This window comes from Dama dama, chromosome 6 (genome assembly GCF_033118175.1).
Source record: "Dama dama isolate Ldn47 chromosome 6, ASM3311817v1, whole genome shotgun sequence".
NCBI classification, from domain to species: Eukaryota; Metazoa; Chordata; class Mammalia; order Artiodactyla; family Cervidae; genus Dama; species Dama dama.
This window is the reverse complement of record NC_083686.1, coordinates 6,391,224-6,415,960: the sequence shown is the minus strand read 5'-3', so window position 1 is coordinate 6,415,960 and position 24,737 is coordinate 6,391,224. Positions and strand designations below refer to the sequence as shown.

The window sequence follows — 24,737 nt, the reverse complement described above, 5'->3', positions numbered from 1 at the left end:
TGCAAGGTACATACACACACACACACACACACACACACACACACACACACACACCCCAAACACATACTCACAAAACCTGGGTCTAAGATTAGGTAGCTATTTGTATTTATCCTCAGGGCTTTCCTTGCAGCTCAGCTGGTAAAGAACCTGCCTGCAATGCAGGAGACCTGGGCTCGATCCCTGGGTTGGGAAGATCCCCTGGAGAAGGGAAAGGCTACCCACTCCAGTATTCTGGCCTGGAGAATCCCATGGACTGTTTTATTTAGTCTCAAATATTTTTTCTTGGAAAATATCACTGAAATAACTGGTTGATCAGTCAATCCAAGTTTATTTCCACCCCGACAAGGTCTTAATAGAGTCTCAGAGTGGAGAAAACAAAGTTAGGATATTTAGATATTTATGGGGTTTGGAGTCTGGTTTAAGGTGGGTCTTTCAGTGCAGGGGTTTGATTACCACTGGGCAAGGATCATGTCATAATCACCTAGGATTAATGGACACAATGAGGCAGGGGTTCCCAGGCACAGCTTTAGATGAATCCAACTTGGGGTATAATTGTCATTGTTAACCACCTACTGAAATATCGAGCAGTCTGATGTTCTCTTAAATCGATTTGACCTCAGGAAGTTCCTGACCCAAAGAATAAGATCATTTGCAACTTCTTATCTTTCTGGGCAAACAGATGTCTCCTGGAATAGCAGTCATATTGTTCAAGATGGTGATGGCACAATTTGTTTTTGCCACTCAGCAACTTTGAAGCATGACTCAGCAGTTTTTCCATTCTTAAAGAATTTGTTGCTTTGCTGTACAATGATGATTTTAGTGAGAGCTTCTTTTAAGGCACAAAAGAGCAAAAGGTTTATCTTGTAAAGCCACGCTGAGGAAGACAGTAGAATATGAATGTCAGGTCAAGATCGACAGCTTGTGGGCATACATAGCTTTGGTTCCCATGATCAAGACTCCTGATTACAAATGACAGAAAAAAACAACCCAAACTGGGTTTTCAGCACAAAGAGATTCCGTTGACTCGTGATGCTGTGAAGATTCCAAGCCCAGGCTCGGGTGGAAGCAGGGGCTCCCACGATTACATCATATATTATGAATCTATGATTAGAGAAAGATATTCCACTATCGTATTTCTCTTCATTTCACAAGTCTGCTGTCCCCTGTGCTGGCCTCATTCTTAAGCTCATAAAGTGAAAAGAAAGTGAAGCCACTCATCGTGTCTGACTCTTTGCGAATCCATGGACTATAACCCTCCAGACTCCTCCATCCATGGGATTCTCCAGGCAAGAATACTGGAATGGGTTGCCATTTCCTTCTCCAGGGGATCTTCCCGACCCAGGGATTGAACCCAGGTCTCCTGCACTGCCGGCAGACTCTTTACCATCTGAGCCACGAGGGATGCTCTCAAGTTCATAGGGACAGAGTAAAGGGACACGGTAGGTCATTAAATAGTTAATCCCACAAAGGGATTGTAAGTAGAAAAAAATATGGGAAACCCCTGTAGGTTAAGTTACTCAGGAAAGCAGGTTTGCTTAACCACAAAACCAAGCAGACTCGATTAGCAAAAAAACCACATGACAGAAGCATGAGACATGCCCCCAAACAATAAAACAACGATGGCATGAGACCCACATCCTGCCCAGAGAGCCCAGAGTTCCTAGTACCTGCTCTCTGCCCACATAAAAAGTGATCATTTGTGGACCCAGCTTGACCACGCTGGGACAGGAAAACTCCTCTGCTCAACCAGGAGGAGGAGCTGATGATGGATGCATGGTATCTACTCAAGAAGGATGCAGAAGGCCCTCTGCACTCCACCTTTCCTTTGATTATAAAACTGTTGCAGTAAGTTCCAAGGGTGTTGCACCCTCTCACCTGCCCGCTTTAAGCCTCATAAGCACCCATTCTAATAAATCACTTCTTGCGTATCACATTGCCGCTTGCTGAATTCTACCTTTGCTGAAATATAAAGGGCTGTGGTACTGGAGCTCTTTGGAGCCCCTGAAGTGACAGCCAATGATTTCAAAGCCAATTTTCCCTTCTCATGGGGAATGTGGAAAATGATGGAGGGATGTTATTTTAGAGAGAGGGCTCCAGAATGCCTCTAGGAAGAGGTGAGTTAAATCAGCCATATGAATATCTAGGGCAGGACTTCTTGGTGGGGTGGAAAGCAAGGAGCAAAGACCCCAAGTGGGGAGTAAGTTTAAGGAGTGTGGAAATGCAAGCAGGCCAGTGGGGACTGAAACAGGAGAAGCAAAACAGAGCAAGGAGTCAGAGCTATTAGAAATTAGAGATGAGACCAGAGAGAGAAACAGATTATAGAGGGATTTACAAACCATGGAGAAGAGGTTGTATTTTATCCTACCTGTAAGGAAGACTGGAGGGTACTGGGCAGGAGAATAATGGGCCTGTTTTAAGTATTAAACTGTGCTCTGGGTGCTGAGAGGAGAATTACTTGGAGGGGAACAGAAGTAGAAAGTCCACAAGAAAGTAGACAAGGTATGAAGTGATGGTGGTTTGATGGTAGAACCAGCAAGGCCCCTGAATACGGATTTGATGTAAGACTAAAAGGGAGAAAAGGGTCAAAGAAGGGTCCTAGGTAGTGTGCAGACTGCTGTGAGTCGGTGCTCCTACCCTGCGCGAGTCCACAAGCCGCTTTCTCTGCTGTCTGACCCGCTCGGCTCCACGATGCCGGTGGACCTCGGCAAGTGGTCCGGGCCTTTGAGCCGGCAGGAAGTGGATGAGCGGCCGCAGCACCCGCTGCAGGTCAAATACGGCGGGGCGGAGGTCGACGAACTGGGGAAAGTGCTGACACCCACTCAGGTTAAGAACCGGCCCACCAGCATTACATGGGATGGCCTTGATCCAGGTAAATTGTACACCTTGGTCTTGACAGATCCGGATGCTCCCCGCAGGAAGGACCCCAAATCCAGGGAATGGCACCATTTCCTGGTGGTCAACATGAAGGGCAACGACATCGGCAGTGGCACGGTTCTCTCTGATTATGTGGGCTCTGGGCCTCCCAAGGGCACAGGCCTGCACCGCTGCGTCTGGCTGCTTTACGAACAGAAAGGACCACTGAAGTGTGACGAGCCCATTCTCAGCAACCGATCTGGAGACCACCGTGGCAAATTCAAGGTGGCCTCTTTCCGCAAAAAGTATGAGCTTGGGACCCCAGTGGCCGGCACATGTTACCAGGCTGAATGGGATGATTATGTGCCCAAGCTCTATGAGCAGCTGTCTGGGAAGTAGAGGAGGTGGACACCGCCCCAGGGTTCCCAGTGATTCAGTTTAGTGATGCATGTAGATTCCCCCCATCTCTCTGCCCAAGCCCTGAGTGGTCAGATTTACATTTAGGGTGACTTTTCTTTCCTTCTGCCTGTATTGTGTAATTTTAGGGGGTTTATGTTTTGATCAAATTTGAACTCCGTTTTGGTGGGGGATTCTTTAAGAAGAAAACAAATTCTGGTAAAAAGACCAGGTCTGCAGTATTAGAACAGAGCTTCAAAGAATCTTTAAGGGAGGTTGAAAACAAAAAAGAGATTGATTGCCTCCGCCTTTGTGAACCTGAGCACAGAATTGTGTGTGAAGGCACCTACTGGCATGTGTTTTCACGGCTCTATCTCACCAAAACAACCAGGGGCCGGCATGTCCACTAACCCCCAGCGTCTCAGACTGGTTACTGCTTGTCTGTCCCGCTGTGGCTCCTTTAAAGAGCAGTACTGAAAAAAACTCCACAGAAGAAGTTGCTTTTCTGTTAAAGCCTGGCCATCTAGATGAGCAGCAGGGCTGGGTAAGAGGTTATCAGAAATCCTAAAGTCTGTGCTTATTAAATTGATCACTCTTTGGTTTAAAAAAGAAAGCCAGTCTGGAGTTGAATGTTGTGTTAATTTTGCTGTTTGCTTATATTTGAATAAAAATAAAAACACTGTGTAATTGAAAAAAAAAAAAAAAGAAGGGTCCTAGGTTACGATCCAAATAAATGGGTAATCATGAGAGTCATCTACAGAGCTGGGGGTCTGTGGGGAAGCAGCCAGTTAGGAGTCAAGGGTTCTTGACACGCTTACCTACTAGGCACCCATGTCAAGTGCCAAGTAGACACTTGGACCCAGAGGACAGAGTTGTCTATGCTTTCAGAGGCAGGCATATAAATGGCAAGAGCAGGGTCCCAGGACTGATCCTTGGAACACTCCAGGAGAGAGAGGTTGGGAAGAGGAGATGAAGACAGAAAAGATGACGCAGAACAAGCAATCTGTAAGGTTAGGCAGACTCAGGGTGTGATGTCCCACAGCCTGGAAAAGGGAGAATTTCCAGAAAGACTGATCCATGTGTCCTAAGTTCCTGAGAGTCTGAGCCAGACGAGCTCTGAGAACTGACAAATGGAAATGAGTGTTGTACAGTTTAAATCTGCAAAGCACGTGTTATTTCCTGTGGACTAAAGTCATTGTGCTTGGAAATCCCTGTTCCTGCTAATGATGGTGGAAGAGGGGGTTAGCAAGGTGGTTAAAGTTTGCTTTCTCTTCTGGGATTTTAATTATTCTCTTCAGGGTTGCCTCCACCTCTATGGGATAGGAAGTTCAAACATAAGACTATTCATGAGGTTATTTTCTCCCTCTCTTCAGGGGTTTCCTCACTCCTTAACCTCAAGAAGGCATCTGGGGACAGAAGGCAATGCGTGGAGCTGGGTGGGGTCTTGGTCCTGGGTCTTTGCTGCTGTGTGTGGCTCCTGCTGGCTGGTTCCCAGTCCCGGCTCTGTTCCTGAGCTCGGAGCCCTGACACTCCATCCCTGTCTGCATCCCTCACCCACCAGCTCTGTCAGCATCTTGCGGTCCTCTTCCTCAGCATGGGGGACCACAGGAAGAGAGGTGATGGCTCTCACTGCCCTCACAAAGCCCCTCAGCCATGGGACCTGGGAGGCAAGTACAATGCTCAACGAAAGCATTCTCTCTGAGCCTCATGATTTGCCTGAGTGATGGCAGCCCCTGCTTAGAATAGCTCCAAACCCTTGCAGATGATTATACTCTCCACTCCCCTCCGCCCGCGGGGCTTTGCCCCCAGGGCGGGGGCAGCCGGGATACTTGGTTATGACACCTCTGTCCCATTCCCTCCCGTACTGCTTCCCCCTTCACGGGGGCACATCACTCACATCAGATCTGGGGTCTTTCCTCGGGCAGGTGCTGTGACCCGGTGATTCTTGGAGGTCCAGGTTAGACAAGTAACAGGCAACATTGCCAATACAGAAAAGCCCTTCTGACCTGTTTGTTTTTTTGTTTTTAAGTTTGATATTTAACACAATTATCTTCCTAGGAACACTAGAAAGTCAACTTTGAGAGTCAAGGCTAAGAAATGACTTCCAATAAGCCAGGATTCCAAACTAGTCAATCCTAAAGGAATTTCTAATAAGCTAGGATTCCAAACCAGTCCATCCTAAAGGAAATCAGCCTTGAATATTCATTGGAAGGACTGACGTGGAAGCTGAAGCTCCAATACTTTGGCCACCTGATGCGAAGAGCCGACTCATTAGAAAAGACCCTGATGCTGGGAAAGATTGAGGGCAGGAAGAGAAGGGGATGCCAGAGAATGAGATGGTTGGATGGCATCACTGACTCAATGGACATGAGTTTGAGCAAGTTCCAGGAGAGAGTGAAGGACAGGGAAGCCTGGCGTGCTGTGGTCCATGGAGTCACAAAGAGTTGGACACGGGTGAGCAACTGAACAACAATGAGGGATTCAAAGCAGACGAATCCATCTGCCCAGTGTTGTGTGGAGCCACAGGCAGCATGCTCTACAAGGAATGAAAAATACAACGATTGATCAGGCATGCTGTTTTATTTTCGGTTGTGCTGGATCTTCGCCGCTCTGTGAAGATCCTGTGCCCTGCTTTTCTCTAGCTGCCTTGAGCGGGGGCTGCTCTTTAGTTGCCGGGTGCAGGCTTCTCATCACAAAGGTTTCTCACGGGCTCTAGGGCATGCGGGCTTCAGTCGTGGTGGCTCCCAGGCTCCAGAGCACAGGCTCATTAGCTGTGCTGCACAAACTTAGTTGCCCTGAAGTATGTGGGGTCTTCCCAAGTCAGGGATTGAGCCCAGGCAGGCTATTTTCATAGCACTTTTGTCTGTGCCCTTCCAACACCCCTTGGTGTAATCTCATGAATTGCATTGCTTTCCCTTCTCATGTGACTTGCAGCCATATATGAGCAGTTTGTCTCTCGCTCAAACTTCTCCGAGTGTCCGTTCCAGTTCTGCAGCTCAGATGCTCCTTGCAGAGCTGGGGGGACCTGGGAGCTCTCATATGCACAGTTTCTGGGAATCAACATGGACGTCTTTGGGGGATGCAGCATTCTGCCAACCACAAGTCCACGGCTACTTGGCATCCTATCAACAGTCCCGTTAGGATACAGCTGGAGGAAGGACGGTGGTTTAGGACAGCAGTTAGGACAACGGTCCCTCTACTAGTGAAGCTAAGTTTCAGGGGGTATAAATTCGAATTGGAGAGGGAAGCCATTGCCAAAGCTATGTGTCTTCCTGGGAGTGTGTGCCAGGGTGGGAGGGGGTGGGGGAAGCAGATAAGGAATGTAGCTGCAAGGCCCCACCCCAGCGATTCTGATCGATTAGATCAGAGCTGGTGGTGCGGCATTAGGTCCCCCTTCCTGGTGCAGAAGGGTGTGAATTACACTTCCCCGAGCTTGTGACCCTGCCCGTGAGAGACCACGGGTGGATGCTCCTTTTCTTATTCCCCTGCTGAAGTCTGGCCTCGCAAGGACACCTAGGTGGCCGAGTCATTTCCCAGTTGGTCAGCAGTCACCACCAAGAACGAAGATGCTGGGGAGGGTCAAAATGGATGAGCTTCCTCAGTTGTATGTTCCTGACAGATTTCCTTCCTTTAGGGGACAGTGGTCTTACTCATCCAGGTCACCTGCCAAAAAAGGGGGGAGCTTCTCTGGTGGCCCAGTGGTTGGGACTCCATGCTGCCAGTGCAGGGGACCTGGGTTAGAGTCCTGATCAGGGAAATGGATCCCACATGTTGCAGTTAAAAATCTCATGTACCACCGCTAAGACTCAGCACAGCCAAATAAATAAATGAAAATTTTAAAAGGGAGAATGACAACAAAGGCTCCCTGAAAATCATTTTTGGGCATATATAGTATTTCAATTATAGGAACATATTTCATTAAATTTTTAGTTGAAAAGGTAATAGAAATTGAAAAAATGCATATAATGTAAAAAAGACAAACCTCCCTCCCTAGTTTTCCTCTCTCCCAAACAGCTGCTATCAGTTTTTTTGGTCCAGAAATATACACAAACATATTTATGTAGACATGCCCATTTTTCTCTTATGCAAATGTAACAATCTTGTGCACACACCATTCCCTATTGTACCTTTCCCCCTGGGACCTGATTTCATATTCAGTTCCGTTCAGTTCAGTCACTCAGTCCTGTCCGACTCTTCACAACCCCATGGACCACAGCACGCCAGGCCTCCCTGTCCATCACCAACTCCCGGAGTTTACTCAAATTCAAGTCCACTGAGTCAGTGATGCCATCTAACCATCTCATCCTCTGTCATCCCCTTCTCCTCCTGCCCTCAATTTTTCCCAGCATCAGGGTCTTTTCCAAGGAGTCGGGTCTTCGCATCAGGTGTCCAAAGTATTGGAGTTTCAGCTTCAACATCAGTCCTTCCAATGAACACTCAGGATTGATCTCCTTTAGGATGGACTGGTTGGATCTCCTTGCAGTCCAAGGGACTATCAAGAGTCTTCTCCAGCACCACAGTTCAAAAGCATCAATTCTTTGGCACTCAGCTTTCTTTATAGTCCAACTCTCACATTCATATTAGCACGTGAAATTGGCTGCATGAGATCAACTCCTTTTCAGAACTGTACCCCTTATAGGGATGACTGTGACTGATCTTGACTCTTCCTTATTAATGCCTTTTTAGATTGTTTCCAGATTTTGCTACTACCAACACTGCTGTAATAGCTAGACTTGCATACATGTCAGTTCCTGACCATCAGAGTCTATTTTAGGGCAAATATCTAGCTATGGATTTGCTGGGTTAAACAGTTTGTTCATTTCCAAGTCTGATTCGATACTGGCAAACTGCTTTACGAACAGCCTGTGGAGATTTGCTACCAGCAACAGATTGTGAGAGTGTCTGTTTCAAAACGCTCTCTTTTGTACCTGCTCTGAGGCAATCCGAGTTGCGTTTTGGAGTCTCTTTTAAAAGATGCCAGTTGTCCCAGTCCCAGCTGTTTGAGTGTGGGGGAAAGGGAACCAGTCTAAAAACTGGAGCAACTAGATCCTAGTCCTGCCTCTCTAATTCCCTCAAAGACCTTTGACCAGTTACTTATTCTCTCTGGGATCCAAGCTTCTCATCTGATGACAGGCCTCTGAACTAGACAAGGGCTGACACCATGATCTCAAATCTGTGATCGCCAACTGACACAGCCACGCACCATGTTGATGGTCATTCACCACAATGTCCAAGAGCAAATCATTCAGTAAGCTCTGATCGAGTCCCATTAAGAGCCCAGCTTGTGTGTCACATATCCTGTCAAATACAAGCGATAAAGCATGCTGCTGCTGCTGCTAAGGCGCTTCAGTCGTGTCCGACTCTGTGCGACCCCACAGACGGCAGCCCACCAGGCTCCCCCATCCCTGGGATTCTCCAGGCAAGAACAGTGGAGCGGGTTGCCATTTCTTTCTCCAATGCGTGAAAGTGAAAAGTGAAAGTGAAGTCTCTCAGTCGTGTCCGACTCTTAGGGACCCCATGGACTGCAGCCTACCAGGCTCCTCGGTCCATGGGATTTTCGAGGCAAGAGTACTGGATTGGGGTGCCATTGCCTTCTCTGGATGAGGCAGGAGCACTCACCATTTGAGAAAGATGGTTACCAAACCTCAAGGAGGTGGTGAACCACAAACAGTGGCATGTGATCAAGTGTCACACGGGGTGGCATGGATAATAAGGGTCGAGAGATTGACATCAGGCACTTAGTGTCAATAAAATATTCTTTGAAAGGTGCCGTTTACCTAAGATATAAAGAGAAGTAGACATCTAGCTGGCAGCAGTGGTAGAAAGGAAGCTGGGGCATAGGGTGGTGTGAAAGTCCCCCGCCCCCCGACATAAAGAAACGTCGTGCTGGAGCACGGGAAAACTCCCACACCAAAGGCGGCTGAGCCTTATCCGTTGTTTGCACAGTTGCTGAAAACCAAGAGTGAATTCCTTGTCCCCACCACCAATAAGTCTTCACAGTCTCTCCTGTCTCAGGTGGAGCAGCTCTACTCTTTCAGTTTGGTAAAACCTTCAGGCTGCCTTTGATGCCTCTATTTCATGACTCACGTCCAGTCGGTCACCACATCCTACTGATTCACCCTTCAAAGCGGATCCAGAATCAAGGTCCTTCTGTCCAGCTTCACTGCTCCCACCTCAGTCCTGGGCTACCACCATCTCTCAACTGCCCAGCTATGAATGCCTCTTACCTGGTATTTTGCTTCCACCTGACTCCTCACATGTTACTCTGGGCTAGAATGATCCTGTTCAAATGAAAGTCAAACCATGTCATTCCTTGGATGCCCTCCGACGGCACCCAGAGTGAAAGTCAGGCTTTATAATGACCTACAAGATCCTACATGATGTGACAAGTGCCCCCTCGTCTAGACCTCCTGCTATCCCCTCCTCATTTCTCACTCCTTCCCCTGTCTCCAGCCCTACTAGCTTCCCAGTTGCTCCAGTTACACACCAGTCTCCGAACTATTGTGCAGCTTACACTCCCTGGCTAGAAAATGCTTTCCTAACACAGCAATAAGCTCACACTTTTGCTATCTTCTCAATGAATCCTACCCCATGAGAAATGGAGTATTTCCTGCCATATCAGAAAGCAGGAATGTCACAGTCATCAGCAATTCCAGCTCTCCAATGTGAGCTGACAAGGCCTAAGGGCACTCAGGAAGGAGAAGAATATCTCTGATCCAGCAACAATCAGACTGCAGCCACTCCCTATGGTGAGCCAAAGGGAGCCCAGGAAGTGAAACACACAGGATACTAGCCCTGATAGCTGAGATGCACATGAAAGGAATGAGTTCAGTAAGCCCAAACTCTTACATCTTCCCATACACAGAAAAGTGCTAAAGTCCTCAACTTGGGACATCTGGTTTTCTTTAATTCACAAATATATTTTTGACATTCATATTACCTACCCTTTGTTACAAACTTCTATATAACCTCCCCCTGCCCCACTTCCTCTGGACCAGTTCTCTCAGGGTTGCTTGAGATGCTCCCTCCCAAGCTTAAGTCCTAAAAATTCCCACCAGATAAAACATAACTCTCAACTGTTCAGTTCAGTTGCTCAGTTGCGTCTAACTCTTTGCAACCCCGTGGACCACAGCATGCCAGGCCTCCCTGTCCATCACCAACTCCCGGAGTTTACCCAAACTCATGTCCATTGAGTCAGTGATGCCATCCAACCATCTCATCCTCTGTTGTCCCCTTCTCCTCCCACCTGCAATCTTTCCCAGCATCAGGGTCTTTTCCAATGAGTCAGTTCTTCACATCAGGTGGCCAAAGTATTGGAGTTTCAGCTTCAACATCAGTCCTTCCAAAGAACTGTTAGGTTGTGAATATTTTTTAAGTCAACATCCAAAAACCCTATTTATAACTGCAATCTGCTCCCACTTCTTTGGCACTTTCAATCCCCTTATCATGCTCCACTTTTTCTCATAGCACTGATTTTACTGTACAATTAAATTATTATTCTCTTACATTTATTGCTTATTGCCTATCTCTTCCCACCCCTCACCAGAATGTCAGCTCCACGAGGGCAAGGCTATATATCTGATTCTTGCATTTCCTTAGGACAGCACCTGGCTCATAGAAGGGCTCAATGGATATTTGTTAACTGAATGCCTAAATAAATCAGATGATTTTTGAATGTGCTGCTATGAAGGCCAAATGTTCTGGGCAGTTATCATCAAGATGGCATTTTCCTTTGTCCTGTCTTTTGTCCCCTGAAGGAAAAAATGTTGCCTGCCATATCAGTAAACAAAGAATGATGCAGCCATCAAGCCAGCACTTCACAACCTCTCTGACACTGGGCACTGAGAGAACTCAGGATGGAAACAGGATGTCTGCCATCCAGCCATCAGCCATTGCAGTCACCACCCCCCCCTCAACAAGGCACCTTGAGGAGACTCAAGATGAGAAAACACAGGATACAGGCCCCAGATGGCCGAGATGTGCATCAAAGGAATGATTTCAGTGAGCCCAGACTCTCGCAGTCTTCCATATATAGAAAAGCACTAAATTCCTTAACTTGAGATACCTGGTTTTCGTTCATTAATAATCTTGATTTATTAATAACTAAGGGCTTCCTTGGTGGCTCGGATGGTTAAGAACCGCCTGCAATGCAGGCAACCTAATTGTTCATCAAGTTCAAGACCAGGGTTCGATCCCTGGGTCAGAAGATCCCCTGGAGAAGGGAACGGCTACCCACTCCACTATTCTTGCCTCGAGAATTCTGTGGACAGAAGGGTCTGGTGGGCTACAGTCCATGGGGTCACACATTGTTGGACATGGCTGAGGGACAAACACATTAATAATTAATACTCAGTTAATAATCTTATGATGTCCTGACTAGGTATTTGTTGCAAAAACTCCTCTTTACCCTATCTTCTCCCTTATCTTGTCAGAGCAGTCACTCAGAGAGATCTGAGAGTCCTGTCTCCCAGGCTTGAAGTTCTCAGAAAGTCTGCTAAATAAAACATAATTCTCAACTTTTAAGTTCTGCAATTCTTTTCAGTCCACAGTCCTCTGCCCACCAAGCTGGTGTGTTCAATGACAGCTCCCTGCTGGATGTTAGCTGATCCATTACTGAGCAAGAGAGGCGGAAAGATGGAGTGTTTGCGCCAAGAGCTTGCCTTCTGGCTCAGTCGCTTACTGATTGCTTAAACCATCATCCCAGGAGCTCAATTTCCTCATCTGCAAACTGGAGGCAATGATACAAATCTCTTCAAACTGTGGTGCTGGAAAAGACTCTTGAGAGCCCCTTGGACTGCAAGGAGGTCAAATCAGTCCATCCTAAAGGAAATCGACTCTGAATATTCACTGGAAGCACTGATGCTGATGCTGAAGCTCCAATACTTTGGCCACCTGATGCGAAGACCCGACTCCTTGGAAAAGACCCTGATGCTGGGAAAGACTGAAGGCAGGAGGAGAAGGGGACCACAGAGGATGAGATGGTTGGATGGCATCACCCAACTCAATGGACACGAGTCTGAGTGAACTCCAGGAGAGCGTGAAGGACAGGGAAGCCTGGCGTGCTGCAGTTCATGGGGTCACAGACACGACTTAGTGACTGAACAACAACAGGCAAGAAGATTACATGAGATAATAATGTAAACGGCACTTCTGCAGGATACCTGCTGTTTAATAAGTACTCAAGAGAACACACAACAGGGACTTCAGATCTTCCCTGACTCTAAGGGGGAATTAGGTGGGGGTGGCCCGGCGGTCACACCCTCCTTCCATTGTCTCCACATCCAGGTGATTTCCCCAGATTTCCAGTTTCTTTTCCTTGCAGTCACCTCCACGTGACAATCTTTGCCAGCCAAGGGGGAAAAGCCAGTTTTGGTCTCAAGGGGGAAAAAAAAATTAAAAGCTGGCTCAAGGCCAACCTTGCAAGAAATGCCCTGGTGAGGGTGGCTCTCTCCTCATTCTGCCGGTCCCACGCCCACCAGCTGACCCCTGACTGCTAAGGAATTAAGGTTCCTGCCTTTTAAGGGAAGGGGGCCTTTGAAAGGAATGGGATGGGCGAGATTATAAGCAAGGTGAAAAGAGATCACACCAAAGGTGAGAGTCTAGGCCTCCCGGGAAGGCTGGCAGCCGTGTAGGTTTGGGAGGGGCTGGAAGAGCAGTGCCATAGCATCCCAGAGGTTCGCTGCCCGCAGGTGCCCGCCGGGTACCTGGCCAGTGCGGTGGCCGCGTTGATTGGCCCGCGCGCGTGGGACCACATCAGGCGATGGGGTGGGGCGGGGCGGGCCGCTGAGCGGGGTGTGTCCAGCCCCTGCCCCGGTTCCTTTCCCAGGGTGTGTGATTAGGCAAGTCTGTGAGCCACCAAGGCCCCCGCTGCTGCCAAGTGGGTGACTAAGTCAGCCCTGGGTGGGAAAAAGAATGTGCATTTAGAATGATCCAAGTTTCCTAACAGAGGGAAGTCTGCCTCCAAAGACCCAACTCTCCCCACAGCCTCGCCCCTTAACAAGAGGTGATTTACTGACCACTGTGTTGAGCACTTTCCCTGCCCTGGGGCTCACTGGATTCTCACAACAGCCCTGAGTAGGAGATGTTTTAATTCCCATTTTATAGATGGGGAAACTGAGGACCAGAGAGGCTCAGAACTGCACACCCACACAACCGGTCAGTCAGTAGCAAAGTCAGGTTTATAATCCATTGCCCTTTGCCTTCAAGGGGACTAATGATTATCCTGCCCTTCTCATTTAATTTTTAAATAGTGCAGTTTTTTGCATTTTGTTTGTTTGTTTTTTACCATACTGGGTCTTAGTTGTGCAATGTGGGATCTAACTCCTGCACCAGAGATTGAACTTCAAACCCCTGCACTCGGAGAGCAAAGTCTTAGCCACTAGACCAGCAGAACTCCTTGTCCTTTATTTTTAAGAAAATGGTAAGTTTCTGCTAATAAAGCATCTTCTCTTCTTCAGTGAAATATAGTTGACATAGAATGTCATATTACTTTCAGGTGTATAACATGATGAGTAGATGTATGAGTCTATTGCAAAATCATCACTACAATAAGTCTGGTTAACATCCATCAACACCCATAGTTCGGATTTTTTTCCTTGTGATGAGAACTGTTAAGAGCTACTTTCTTAAGCATCGTCTTGTTAATCCAATTGGCTTGGGGACTTGAAACCATTTTTCCGCATCGTAGGTGGGGACAAGAAGACCACACGCCTTAGCCTCCACCTTCTGAAAACCAGACTTATCCTTCTATCCAAACTTGCTTTTCGAGAATTCCTTAGGTCACTGGAATCAGCAAGTCAGAAATTCAGAAAGGGTCTTCACTGCCCACCCCTCCAGACTGCTCTGACGGCGGAGAAAGTAGGCTCTCTAAGTGCCCTGTCAGCTAACTCACCCTTCGTTATGTCTTGGGTGGGGAATGGGGGCTTTCCTTGATGGCCTGGGAGACCCTCCTAAGCCCTCTGCCCACGGCCCACTGCTGCCCCCAGTCCAGACTCCAGCCCCACCAGGGCTGTCTAGTCCTTGTCACATCCCTCTGGGTGGGCTTTGACCCTGCTCTCTTGACTATCAAGCTCCATGGTCAGAATATCTGATCTCAGGACCTCTTCATAATCTTCAAGGTTATGGAGACATCCCAACAACTTCTGTTTCTGTGAGTCATACCTGTTAATATTTACTGTATTAGAAATTAAAAATGAGATTGTTAAACATTATTTTTAAAAAGTATTTATTTATTTGGCGACATTGGGCCCTAGCTTGCAGTACCTAAGACCTTTCACTGAGGTGCACGGGCTTCTCTGGTTGTGGCCTCAGTAGTTTTGGTGAGTGGGCTCAGGTAGTTCCCTGACCAGGGATTGAACCCTCATCCCCTGCACTGGAAGACAGATTCTTAACCGTTGGACCACCAGGGAAGTCCCCTAAACCATTGTTTTAAACAATAATAAACCCACAATGTGTTAATAGAAACACTTCTGTGAAAAATAACTATATTTTCCAAAACAAAAGATAATTAGAAGAATGGCATTGTTTTATACTTTTGAAAATCTCTTTCCTGCCTGGCCAGAAGCCAGCGGGCTCCCCGTCTGCGTTCAGTCGGTCACAATACTACTGCAGCCTCTGGGAACCCCAGCTGTCCACTCCTGAGGGGCGTGTGAAAAGACGCTGCATCTTAGCGTAGCAGGGCAGTAGTCTGACTTTGTGAGCCCCTGAAAGCATCCCAGGGACTCCCAGGAGTCTCCAGACCACGGTAAAGGCAGCTGGCCACTGTAAGAATTCTTCGCCTTGTTTTTCTTTGTCCTGTACTAGTTTTCCATTTCAAATTCATCTTCTGCCAGTTATTTCTGCTTGGTGCTAATGGCTAATAGATAAAGGCTGCCAGTGACCTAGATAGCCAATAATAGAACCAGGCAACTTCCCACAGAGAACCAAATGGAGCCATTAAAAATTATTTTTCTTATTGTAATTCAGTATCTTTTCCATCACAATAAAATCAGGTGATAGTGATTACCGACAACCTTTTATGTCCAAAGACAATCATTGTTAATACTTGTATAGATACCTTGACCTTAGACCTCAGAGCCAGGAGGGGTCCCTGCCTGTGGCAGGCAGCATAACAGCCCCCACATCTCAATATATTCTCAGCCTCATGCCTGGAACCTGAAAATATGTCACCTTACCTGGCAAAAGGGACTTTGCAGATGTGGTTAAGGTCAAGAATCTTGAAATCGGGAGAAAAGCCTAGATTATCCAGTTATTGTTGTTCAGTCGCTAAGCCTGTCCAGCTCTGTGTCCCCATGGGCTGAAACACGTCAGGCTTCTCTGTCCTTTACTGTTTCCTGGAGCTTGCTCACACTCATGTCCACTGAGTTGGTGATGCCATCCCACCATCTCATCCTCTGTCGTCCTCTTCTCCTCCTGCCCTCACTCTTTCCCAGCATCAGGGCCTTTTCCAGTGACTCAGCTCTTCTCACAAGGTGGCCAAAGTATTGGAGCTTCAGCTTTCGTATCAGTCCTTCCAATGAAGTACTGATAATTTCCTTTAGGACTGACCTCCTTGCAGTCTTCCTTCCAATGAAGTACTGATAATTTCCTTTAGGACTGACCTCCTTGCAGTCTAAGGGACTCTCAAGAGTCTTCTCCAGGACCACAATTTGAAAGCACCAGTTCTTCAGTACTCAGCCTTCTTTATAGTCCAGCTCTCATGTAGAAAGGAAGTTACATTGTAGAACCTCTCTCAAAGGCAGAGCTGAGACTCTTGCCTATTGTTCTCAAGCAAAGCTATATCCATGTCTGTTCAACCCCAGAAGATGCTGGGAAGAGGAAAATGCACATTGATAATTTCCAAGCTCTTTCTCAAAAAAAAAAAAAAAAAAAAAATGTTTTGACAATGCTGGTTTGTTTTCTTCCAAGGTTTTAGTAGCGAACTTCACAAAAATTTCCCTACAATATCTTGAATGAAATAAGAGAGTAATGATTGCAGTTCAGCCTAGGCGGTTATTTTCTGCCCAGTAAAGTCATAAAAGGGCAGCATACCCCCCTTACTGTCACTCTATGAAAGAGTCTTCTGGTCGACCCCATAGCACTTGACCATGGACCGTCAGCAAAGTGGGGATCCTGAAAGCTCAGGGCTCAGGACACCTCCAAATCTCCAAGAATATCACTTTCAGCAGACAGGTAGAAGCCGTGCAGGTAAGATCAAATGTTACTTAGAGATGTACTAGATGGGAAATAAATATCTCCATAAGTATCTTGAAATTTTAAAGTTTTTACCTTTAAAAAGATCACAGTCCTGGCTTGCCAAGTGAGGGGTGCCATCTCAACTTTTTTTTTTTAATTTATTTATTTGGCTGCACCAGGTTATGTGCACACCGTAGCAAGTTCCATCTTTGTTGCAGCATCTTCAGTTGCCCTATGTGGAATTTAGTTCCTTGACCAGAGATTGAACCCAGGCCCCTTGCTTTGGGAGCTCAGAGTCTTAGCCGCTGGACCACCAGGGAATTCTCTCAACTTTGATGGAGGCTGAAATAACAGAGTGGCACACCTCCCTGCTCCGGGGTCTCTGTTTGCTCTGATGGCCCAGATGGGCTAGATGGGCTAGAGGCAAGCCCAGCACACTGTGGCCACCTGTATTCCATGACCACCCTCTGAGGGACAGTTTCCCAAGACACCCAGGGACTTGGCTTGAGCCCCCGCTGCAGCACAAGGACCTCTGCTCTTTGGTCATCACTGTGTCCCTCTGGATGCGGGCTCCCCAGAAATGACAGTGCCTCTGCCATCAGGCCACCCGTCACACCTCACCTGTCTTCTCTGCAACTTTAGCTCTCCTCCCCACCTCTCCCCTCTCCCTCCTCTCTACCTCTCCATCTCCCTCTCCAACACCCCCCAACCTTCCCTACTTCCCTTTCTCCCTCCTTCCTGCTCCTCCCTCTTCCCTTCCCCCTCCTTCCTTCACTCGTCCTCTCTCCATCTCCCTCAAGGGGCAGAGGGGATAGAGTTAAGAACTAGCAGCTAGCCCACCACAGTTGACCTGGCTTCTTGGGAATGTGCTGCTCTCTAGAACTCTCTCTCGAGCACCTGCCCATGTTAAGTACTATGCTTAGGCCTAGAGAAACACAGGTGAATAAAACACTGTCCCAACCTAAACTTACAGGATTGTTAGATCAGGAAGGGACTCCAAGGAGCCAATAAAGGAGCACCTGCTATGACCAAGAACCTGGGTGCACAGAGGTGAACCCAGCTTTCCTCTGCCCTTTAGGAAATGATAGCTAAATAAATCCTTGCAGGAAGCTGTCATAACAGAGACAGAAGGGCACTCGGGGATCTTTGATTCACTGGGGGAGTCAGGAGTCAGCAGAATTACAAAGAGCTTAAAGCTCTGTTTCTGAAATGAGCTAACACCCATGAGAGTGAGCTCTCTCGTCCACTCCTGGTCGGAGCGTAGGTTGGGATCATTTTCAGAAGTGGAGACAGAGGTGGAGACAGCCCACCAGTGTGGTTCCCAGATGGCTTAGTGGTAGAAGGATCCCCCTGATACTTCGAGAGGTGCAGGTTCAATCCCTGGGTTGGGAAGATCCCCTGGAGTAGGAAATGGAACCTGCTCCAGTATTCCTGCGGGGAGCTTCCATGGACAGAGGAGCCTGGCAGGCTACGGTCCATGGGGTCACAAGGAGTCAGACACGACCGAACAACTGAGTACACACGCACACGTGCTTGTGCAGTGGTGTGCAGGCTGCAAGTGTCCTCTGACTCAGGAACCCACCGGTCAGGGATTGAGCCTAGGAACTTATGGCAAAAGTTTGCTCAGATCCAAGCCTGATGGTGTTCCCTGCAGCCTTTGTTTGCAACAATGAAATATACCAACCAAGGGAAAGCTGATGTTTCATCACTGTTGTTGTTCAGTGGCTATGTCATGAAGCAGCACACCAGGCTTCCCTGTCCTTCACCATCTCCCAGGGTTTGCTCACACTCATGTCTATTGAGTCGGTGATGCCATCCTACCATCTAACCCTCTGTCACCCCCTTCTCCTCCTGCCCTTAGTCTTTTCCAGCATCAGGGTCTGGTTTCATTCCTTTTCATGTCCGTTAATTCTATGTGTTAATTACCAAGAAGGTGCTTCTCTGCTTTCTGGATGGGGGGGGTCTTCCTCACCTCTTTCCCCTCTAGGGGCAATAAGCTTCGAGGACAAGTTCTGTCCTGAGACTACATGAAACATACCTGCTTTGTTGGTGCTATTCAGCTGCTAAATCATGTCCAACTCTTTGTGACCCCGTGGACTGCAGCACGCCAGACTTCCCTGGCCTTAAATATCTCGCAGAGTTTGCTCAAACCCATGTCCATTGAGTCCGTGATGCCATCCAACCATCTCATCCTCTGTTGTTTCCTTGTCCGCCTGTCCTTAGTCTTTCCCCAGCATCAGGGTCTTTTCCACTGAGCCAGCTCTTCGCATCAGGTGGCCAAAGTATTGGAGCTTCAGCTTCAGCATCGGCCCCTCTGATGAACACCCAGGACCGATCTCCTTTACGCAGACTTTTGTTATTGTCGCTGTTTAGTTGCTAAGTCATGTCCGACTCTTCTGATCCTGCTCCTCTGTCCGTGAAATTTCCCAGGCAAGGATACTGCAGTGGGTTGCATTTCCTTCTCCAGAGTATCTTCCCGACCCAGGGATCAAACCCACATCTCCTGCATTGGCAGGTGGATTCTCTACTCCGAGCCACCTGAGAAGCCTTTGGGTTCTGACGAACTGCACTGCAAAATGAGGACACAGGGAAACCTGTGCTGATTCTCTGTTTCAGGACCTGTCAGATTGTCAGTGACTCACCTCTCTGCCCTAAGACTTACTGGGATTTTGTTGATCCAGTGAGACAGAAGTTTCAGAATGCCCAGAGACTGACACTAGCCACTGACCCTTTTCCCCCATCCGAGACAAAGCTGTGCAACATTTAGATATTGCCAACATCACTTCCAGCCCTCTGCCCATGGTGGATGTCTACAAGTGTAGGTTTCATTATTAATCAGAAGTGGTAAGGTACACAGACCAGGAGATGACTGCCATTGAAAATTACCTGCCAGCCACACTTCCCAGGGGAAGGGGACACATCACACCATGTCTGGCCACAGGGAGACACACCAGGGCTGGTCAGGAGGCAGACAGTGGGAGGAGAACATGGCAAGAGCTGTACTGGGGTTTCTGTGAGAAGCTATGGGCACGGCAGGCTTAGCGTTGGCTGCTCTGTCTAATTTCATCAGGTTCTACAGAGTAGAGACTGTCCTGCATTGTCTGGTACCCAGCTCTTCCTTGGCGGGGGGGCGGGGAGGCGGGATCAGAGTAGGGGAATATTGGCCTGGAGTGTAAGAGTCCTGTGTGAGCCCAGTAAGGGAGATGTTTGAGGTGTGGGCTTTGGGTTCACAGGTTTGCATTCGAAGGAAGGACTTGCAGCTGGATTTTTTTCCTTCTTTTTCTTTTTTCAAATTAATTTTTTTGGAGTATAGCTGCTTTACAAGGCTGTGTTAGTTTCTGCTATAGAGCAAAATGAATCCGCTCTCCTATACATCTACACTCCCTTTCAGCCTTCCTTCCATTCAGGACGCCTCATAGGGCACTAAATAGAGTTACCAGTGCCGTACAGTGCGTTTGCATTCGTTATCCACTTTATACACAACATCCATAGTGTACTCGGCATACCAATCCCAACCTCTCAGTTCCTGCCGCCCGCACTTCCCACCTGGTGTCCATGCGTTTGTTCTCTATGTCTGTGTCTCTCTTTATGCTTTGGAAATAGGATCACCTATACCATTTTTCTAGATGCCACATATACATGCTAATATATAATGCTTGGTTTTCTCTTTCTGACTTACTTCACTGTTATGACACTAAGTCCATCGACTTAGATCCATCTCTAAGTCTCTATGAAGGACCCAGTTTTGTTCTTTTTTATGGCCAAGTAATATTCCCTTGTATATATGTACCACATTTTCTTTATCTATTCCTCTGTCTATGGACATAGGTTACTTCCATGTCCTGCCTATTGTAAACAGTGCTGCAGTGAATATTGGGGGTACATGTTTCTTTTTGATTATGATTTTCTCAGGGTATATGCCCAGGGGTGAGATTGCTGGGTCATATATTAGTTCTATTTTTAGTTTTCAAGGAACCTTCATACTGTTTTCCACAGTGGCTATACCAAATCACATTCCCACCATCCGTGCAGGAAGATTCCTCTTTCTCCATACCCTCTCCAGCATTTAATGTTTGTAGATTTTTTTCCATCTCTAGAAACTGGCTGGTCCTGGGAGTAGAAGTGTCTTCTGGGCAGCGAGGCCCCAAGATATCAAAACGTTAGGAAATACAGAAAATAATAAAATGTGATTAAACAGTGGGTGGTATCTAATCATCCACTGTTGGCTCAAGAATGGGCTCAGGGCAGTTGATCTGCAATGGCCAGAAAAGCTCTGTGACCTTGGGCAGGTGATCACCTTTAAGGTGGGAGGTATCCTGAGCCCTGTTATGCCCTCGTTGGACCAGAGTCCCAACTTTCCCATGTCATATGCACCAGAGAAGCATGGTTGGGTTTTCGTTTTTGTCTCCAAGAGAAACACAGCACTCAGCCAGCATTGTCTCCCCAACAAGAGGGCTTTGTGTAGGAACTTCTGCACATGGCACATTTTCTTCTTCCTCTTAGCCATCCTTGTTTGTGTTCATTTATTTTCCAGGAAAAAGACACACAGAGGCTGGTGGACTTACTTCAAGCTTGTTTAGTTATACTTGCTTCCCAAGAAGAGGAAGGGCTTTGTCACAGGCCCTTCTATAGGATCCGGGGAAACTGTAGAGGCCTGACTGAGGTGAAGACTGGAGCCCTCTTCAAGGCTTTAGTGATGTGAGCATTCTCCATGCCCAGGACATGCTGGGGATGAGGCAGAGTTCAGCCAGCAGCTGTGAATCGGGACAAGGAGGAGGAAGTGATCCCAACATCATTTGGTGAATGGACACTAGTCATTGATACATTAGGTCACTCATTCAACAATGGTTTGTTTATTTGTATATTTAAAAACATGGGTACTTCTCTGATGGTCCAGTGGCTAAGACTCCATGCTCCCACTGCATGGGGCCCAGGTTTGACCTCCAGGGAACCAGATCCCACATGATGTAACTAAGAGCTCACGTGCTGCAGTGAAAGATCCCGCATGCTGCCAGGAGGATCAGAGATCCCACGTGCCACAACTAAGACCTGGCAAGGCTAAATAAATAAATGTTAAAAACAAAAATCCCCTAGGAAAACAAAAACCATGATATTTGTTAGTTGCTTTAACATTCTAGGAAGAATATTACTTTGCCAAAAAAGGTCCTTCTAGTCAAGGCTATGGTTTTTCCAGTCGTCATGTATGGATGTGAGTGTTGGGTTATAAAGAAAGCTGAGCTGAGTGCCAAAGAATTGATGCTTTTGAACTGTGATGTTGGAGAAGACTCTTGAGAGTCCCTTGGACTGCAAGGAGATCCAACCAGTCCATCCTAAAAGAGGTCAGTCCTGAGTGTTCATTGGAAGGACTGATGTTGAAGCTGAAACTCCAATACTTTGGCCACCTGATGGGAAGAGCTGACTCATTGGAAAAGACCCTGATGCTGGGAAAGACTGAAGGCAGGAGGAGAAGGGGATACCAGAGGATGAGATGGTTGGATGGCATCACCGACTCAATGGACATGAGTTTGGGTAAACTCCGGGAGTTGGTGATGGACAGGGAGGCCTGGCATGCTGTGGTCTGTGGGGTCGCAAAGAGTTGGACACGACTGAGCAACTGAACTGAACTGAACATATTCATCATTTAGTTTTATTTGGAATGCTAATTCTACTTATATGGCGGTGATATTGGGAGCTGAATTTCCCTTTCTATGAGGGAGAAAGATCCATAGAAGACCCAGCAGGGCCTCCATCCTCTTCCCCAAGTGCCTGGAATCCTAGCAGTGGGGTGGAGAACCGGAGAGAGTTACAAATCCCCCAGCCATCAGGTTCAGTGAATTCACCTGTGGATCCAGGCCAACATGTGTCTGTCCTAAATGACAAGGCAGAGCCAAAAGGAAGAGGGAAGACATCTGCTAAGAAGCAAGAGGCATCCCGGCAGAGGTGGAAGGACTGCTTTGTCTTCTCAGAGTTCTCCAAGAAAAGATTAAATCATAGATTAGCTGAAGTCACAGTTCTCTGATCTGTAAAGGGTGTCAGGAAAAGTGATGGACTGAGATGGAGAAAGCTGATGGTTATCTTCACCACCTGTTTCCCCTTCTAAAGAGGATGAGTTCCAAGGAGGGCTGATCCTCTGCTAGGATGGTGATGGAGACTCTGAGAGGCTGATGGGGAACACTAACTTGCTTTGCAAAAAGAAAAGAAAGAACAATACGGATATCGGAAGGTGTGTTAGTAACCTGGGACAAGAAAGTGAAGCAGGCTGTGGTTAAGAGCACAGATGCGGCAAGAAGAGCATTGGTGAATGAGGCTTGGTAACCTTGGTAACCGTATTTTTTGTGTGTGTGATGGAGGACTCTTCCCAGATGCCCCGTGATATCTTCAGTAGAATGTGGACCTTTCCCTAAAGGGCTGTTTCAGGTTGACCTTTTTGGGGTACAAATAAGTGCTGTATCTTTCTCTGAGGTGGGCACAGGGGTGAGACCAGAGGCAGGCAGGTGGCACACGCATCTCCACTCCTTTGGCCAAAGAAAGTCCAGGGGCCACATCCAAGGTCAAGTTTCATTAGCTCCATTTGTCTCCTAAAAGGAAGAGCTGTTCATGTCTGTCTCACCCACCAGGACTGGAAGTGTGTCTGCAGTCACTCTTGTCCATCTCTGTGCCTCCAGAGCCTTGCACAGTGCTTACACAGAGTAGATACTCTGTGAGTGTTTATTGCATAAAATGTCTCTGGAGAATTGCCTCCTCTTTCCATCAGCACCACCTGAAGTCCAGGCTGCCTCTGGACTGTTCCAGAACCTTTTCCATGGCTGCCATCTTTTCAGCTTCTCCCACTGCAAATGCACCCTGCACTCCATCCCCATTGTCTTTGCTCCAACACTGCTTCGATTGTTGTCTCCATTGACTTATGGAACTTTAGCATTTCCAACCTTCCTTCTTAGGAAATCTCTTTTTTCTTTTTTAAATTAATTTACTTTTAATTGAAGAGTAATTGCTTTACAGTATTGTGTTGGTTTCTACCAAACATCAACATGAATCCTCCATAGGTTTACCCACGTCCCCTCCCACTTGTCAGGAAATCTTAAAGGCTCCCAATTACTAGAATCATGTCTACATTCTTCATCCTGAGGTTTAAAATCACACAGGGAGTTCTAAGGATGGAGAGGATTCAGGAATAGGAAGAGCTCTTATAGAACATTCAGAGTGATACAGTTATTTTTTTGTGGGAATCATTTGTGATTTTCTCCCGTGCAGATATATAGTAAGATGACATTTTCCACCCCCTTAAACTTGGGTGTGACCACTGGACTTGCCTTGACTAAAAAAGTGGAGGTGAGCATGTCACTGAATAGAAGCTGGGTTGTCACGCTCCTACTCTCCCACGAGGAAAGTGACCATGGAACGCCATCAACCCAGGCCCTGGGGGAGAATCCCACAGAACACACTCCCTGAGCTGATCTGTGACAAACATACAGGAGGAACTACTATTCCTGCTTATAAAACGAGAGCCATTCCTATCTTGCTTGATAGAGGAGGAGAGGAAGGTAAATGGCTGAATCACTTGCTCGCTTCACTCAGCTAACCAGGGGTAGAACAGAGAGCTCCCCAGTTCTAGTGGGAGAGCTCACCTCTTGGCCCCCCCTCAGGAAGATGCATAACTGGGGGGAAAGCACAAAGGCTTTGTCATTAGGCAGACCTGGTTCAAGTTTTGTCATATACCAAGGAGTCCCGCAGGTGGTGACTGCAGCCATCAAATTAAGAGATGCTTGCTCCTTGGAAGAAAAGCTATGACAACCGCTTCCTATACAGCTAGATAGTGTAATAAAAACCAGAGACATCACTTTGCCAACTAAGGTCCGAATAGTCAAAACTATGTTTTTCCAGTAGTCACGTATGGATTTGAGAGTTGGACCATAAAGAAGGCTGAGTGCCAAAGAATTGATGTTTTTTGAACTGTGGTGCTGGAGAAGACTCTCGAGAGTCCATAGGACTGCAAGGAGATGAAATCAGTCAATCCTAGAGGAAATCAACTCTGAATATTCATTGGAAGGACTGATGCTGATGCTGAAGCTCTAATACTTTGGCCGCCTGATGTGAAGAGCCAACTTATTGGAAAAGACCCTGACACTAGGAAGGATTGAAGGCAAAAAGAGAAGGGGTGGCAGAGGATGAGATGGTTAGATAGCATCACCAACTCAATGAACATGAATTTGAGCAAACTCCAGGAGATAGTGGAGGACAGAGGAGGCTGGTGTGCTGCAGTCCATGGGGTTGCAAGAAGTCACACATGACTTAGCAACTGAACAACAATGACAACA

The 24,737-nt window shown here is 47.3% G+C and overlaps 1 protein-coding gene across 1 annotated transcript; it reads left to right on the top strand.

Moving 5' to 3' along the window:
- The first annotated feature begins 2,607 nt into the window (after window positions 1-2,607).
- On the top strand, window positions 2,608-3,275 carry LOC133058455 (phosphatidylethanolamine-binding protein 1-like). Its single transcript, XM_061145154.1, has one exon. It carries the CDS (start codon window positions 2,689-2,691, stop codon window positions 3,250-3,252), a length of 564 nt encoding a protein of 187 aa, XP_061001137.1. The 5' UTR covers window positions 2,608-2,688; the 3' UTR covers window positions 3,253-3,275.
- Window positions 3,276-24,737: the final 21,462 nt, after the last annotated feature.

Excerpts from the sequence above, each read along its gene's own strand:
- LOC133058455 (XM_061145154.1), top strand. The coding sequence starts at position 2,689 with ATGCCGGTGGACCTCGGCAAGTGGTCCGGGCCTTTGAGCCGGCAGGAA.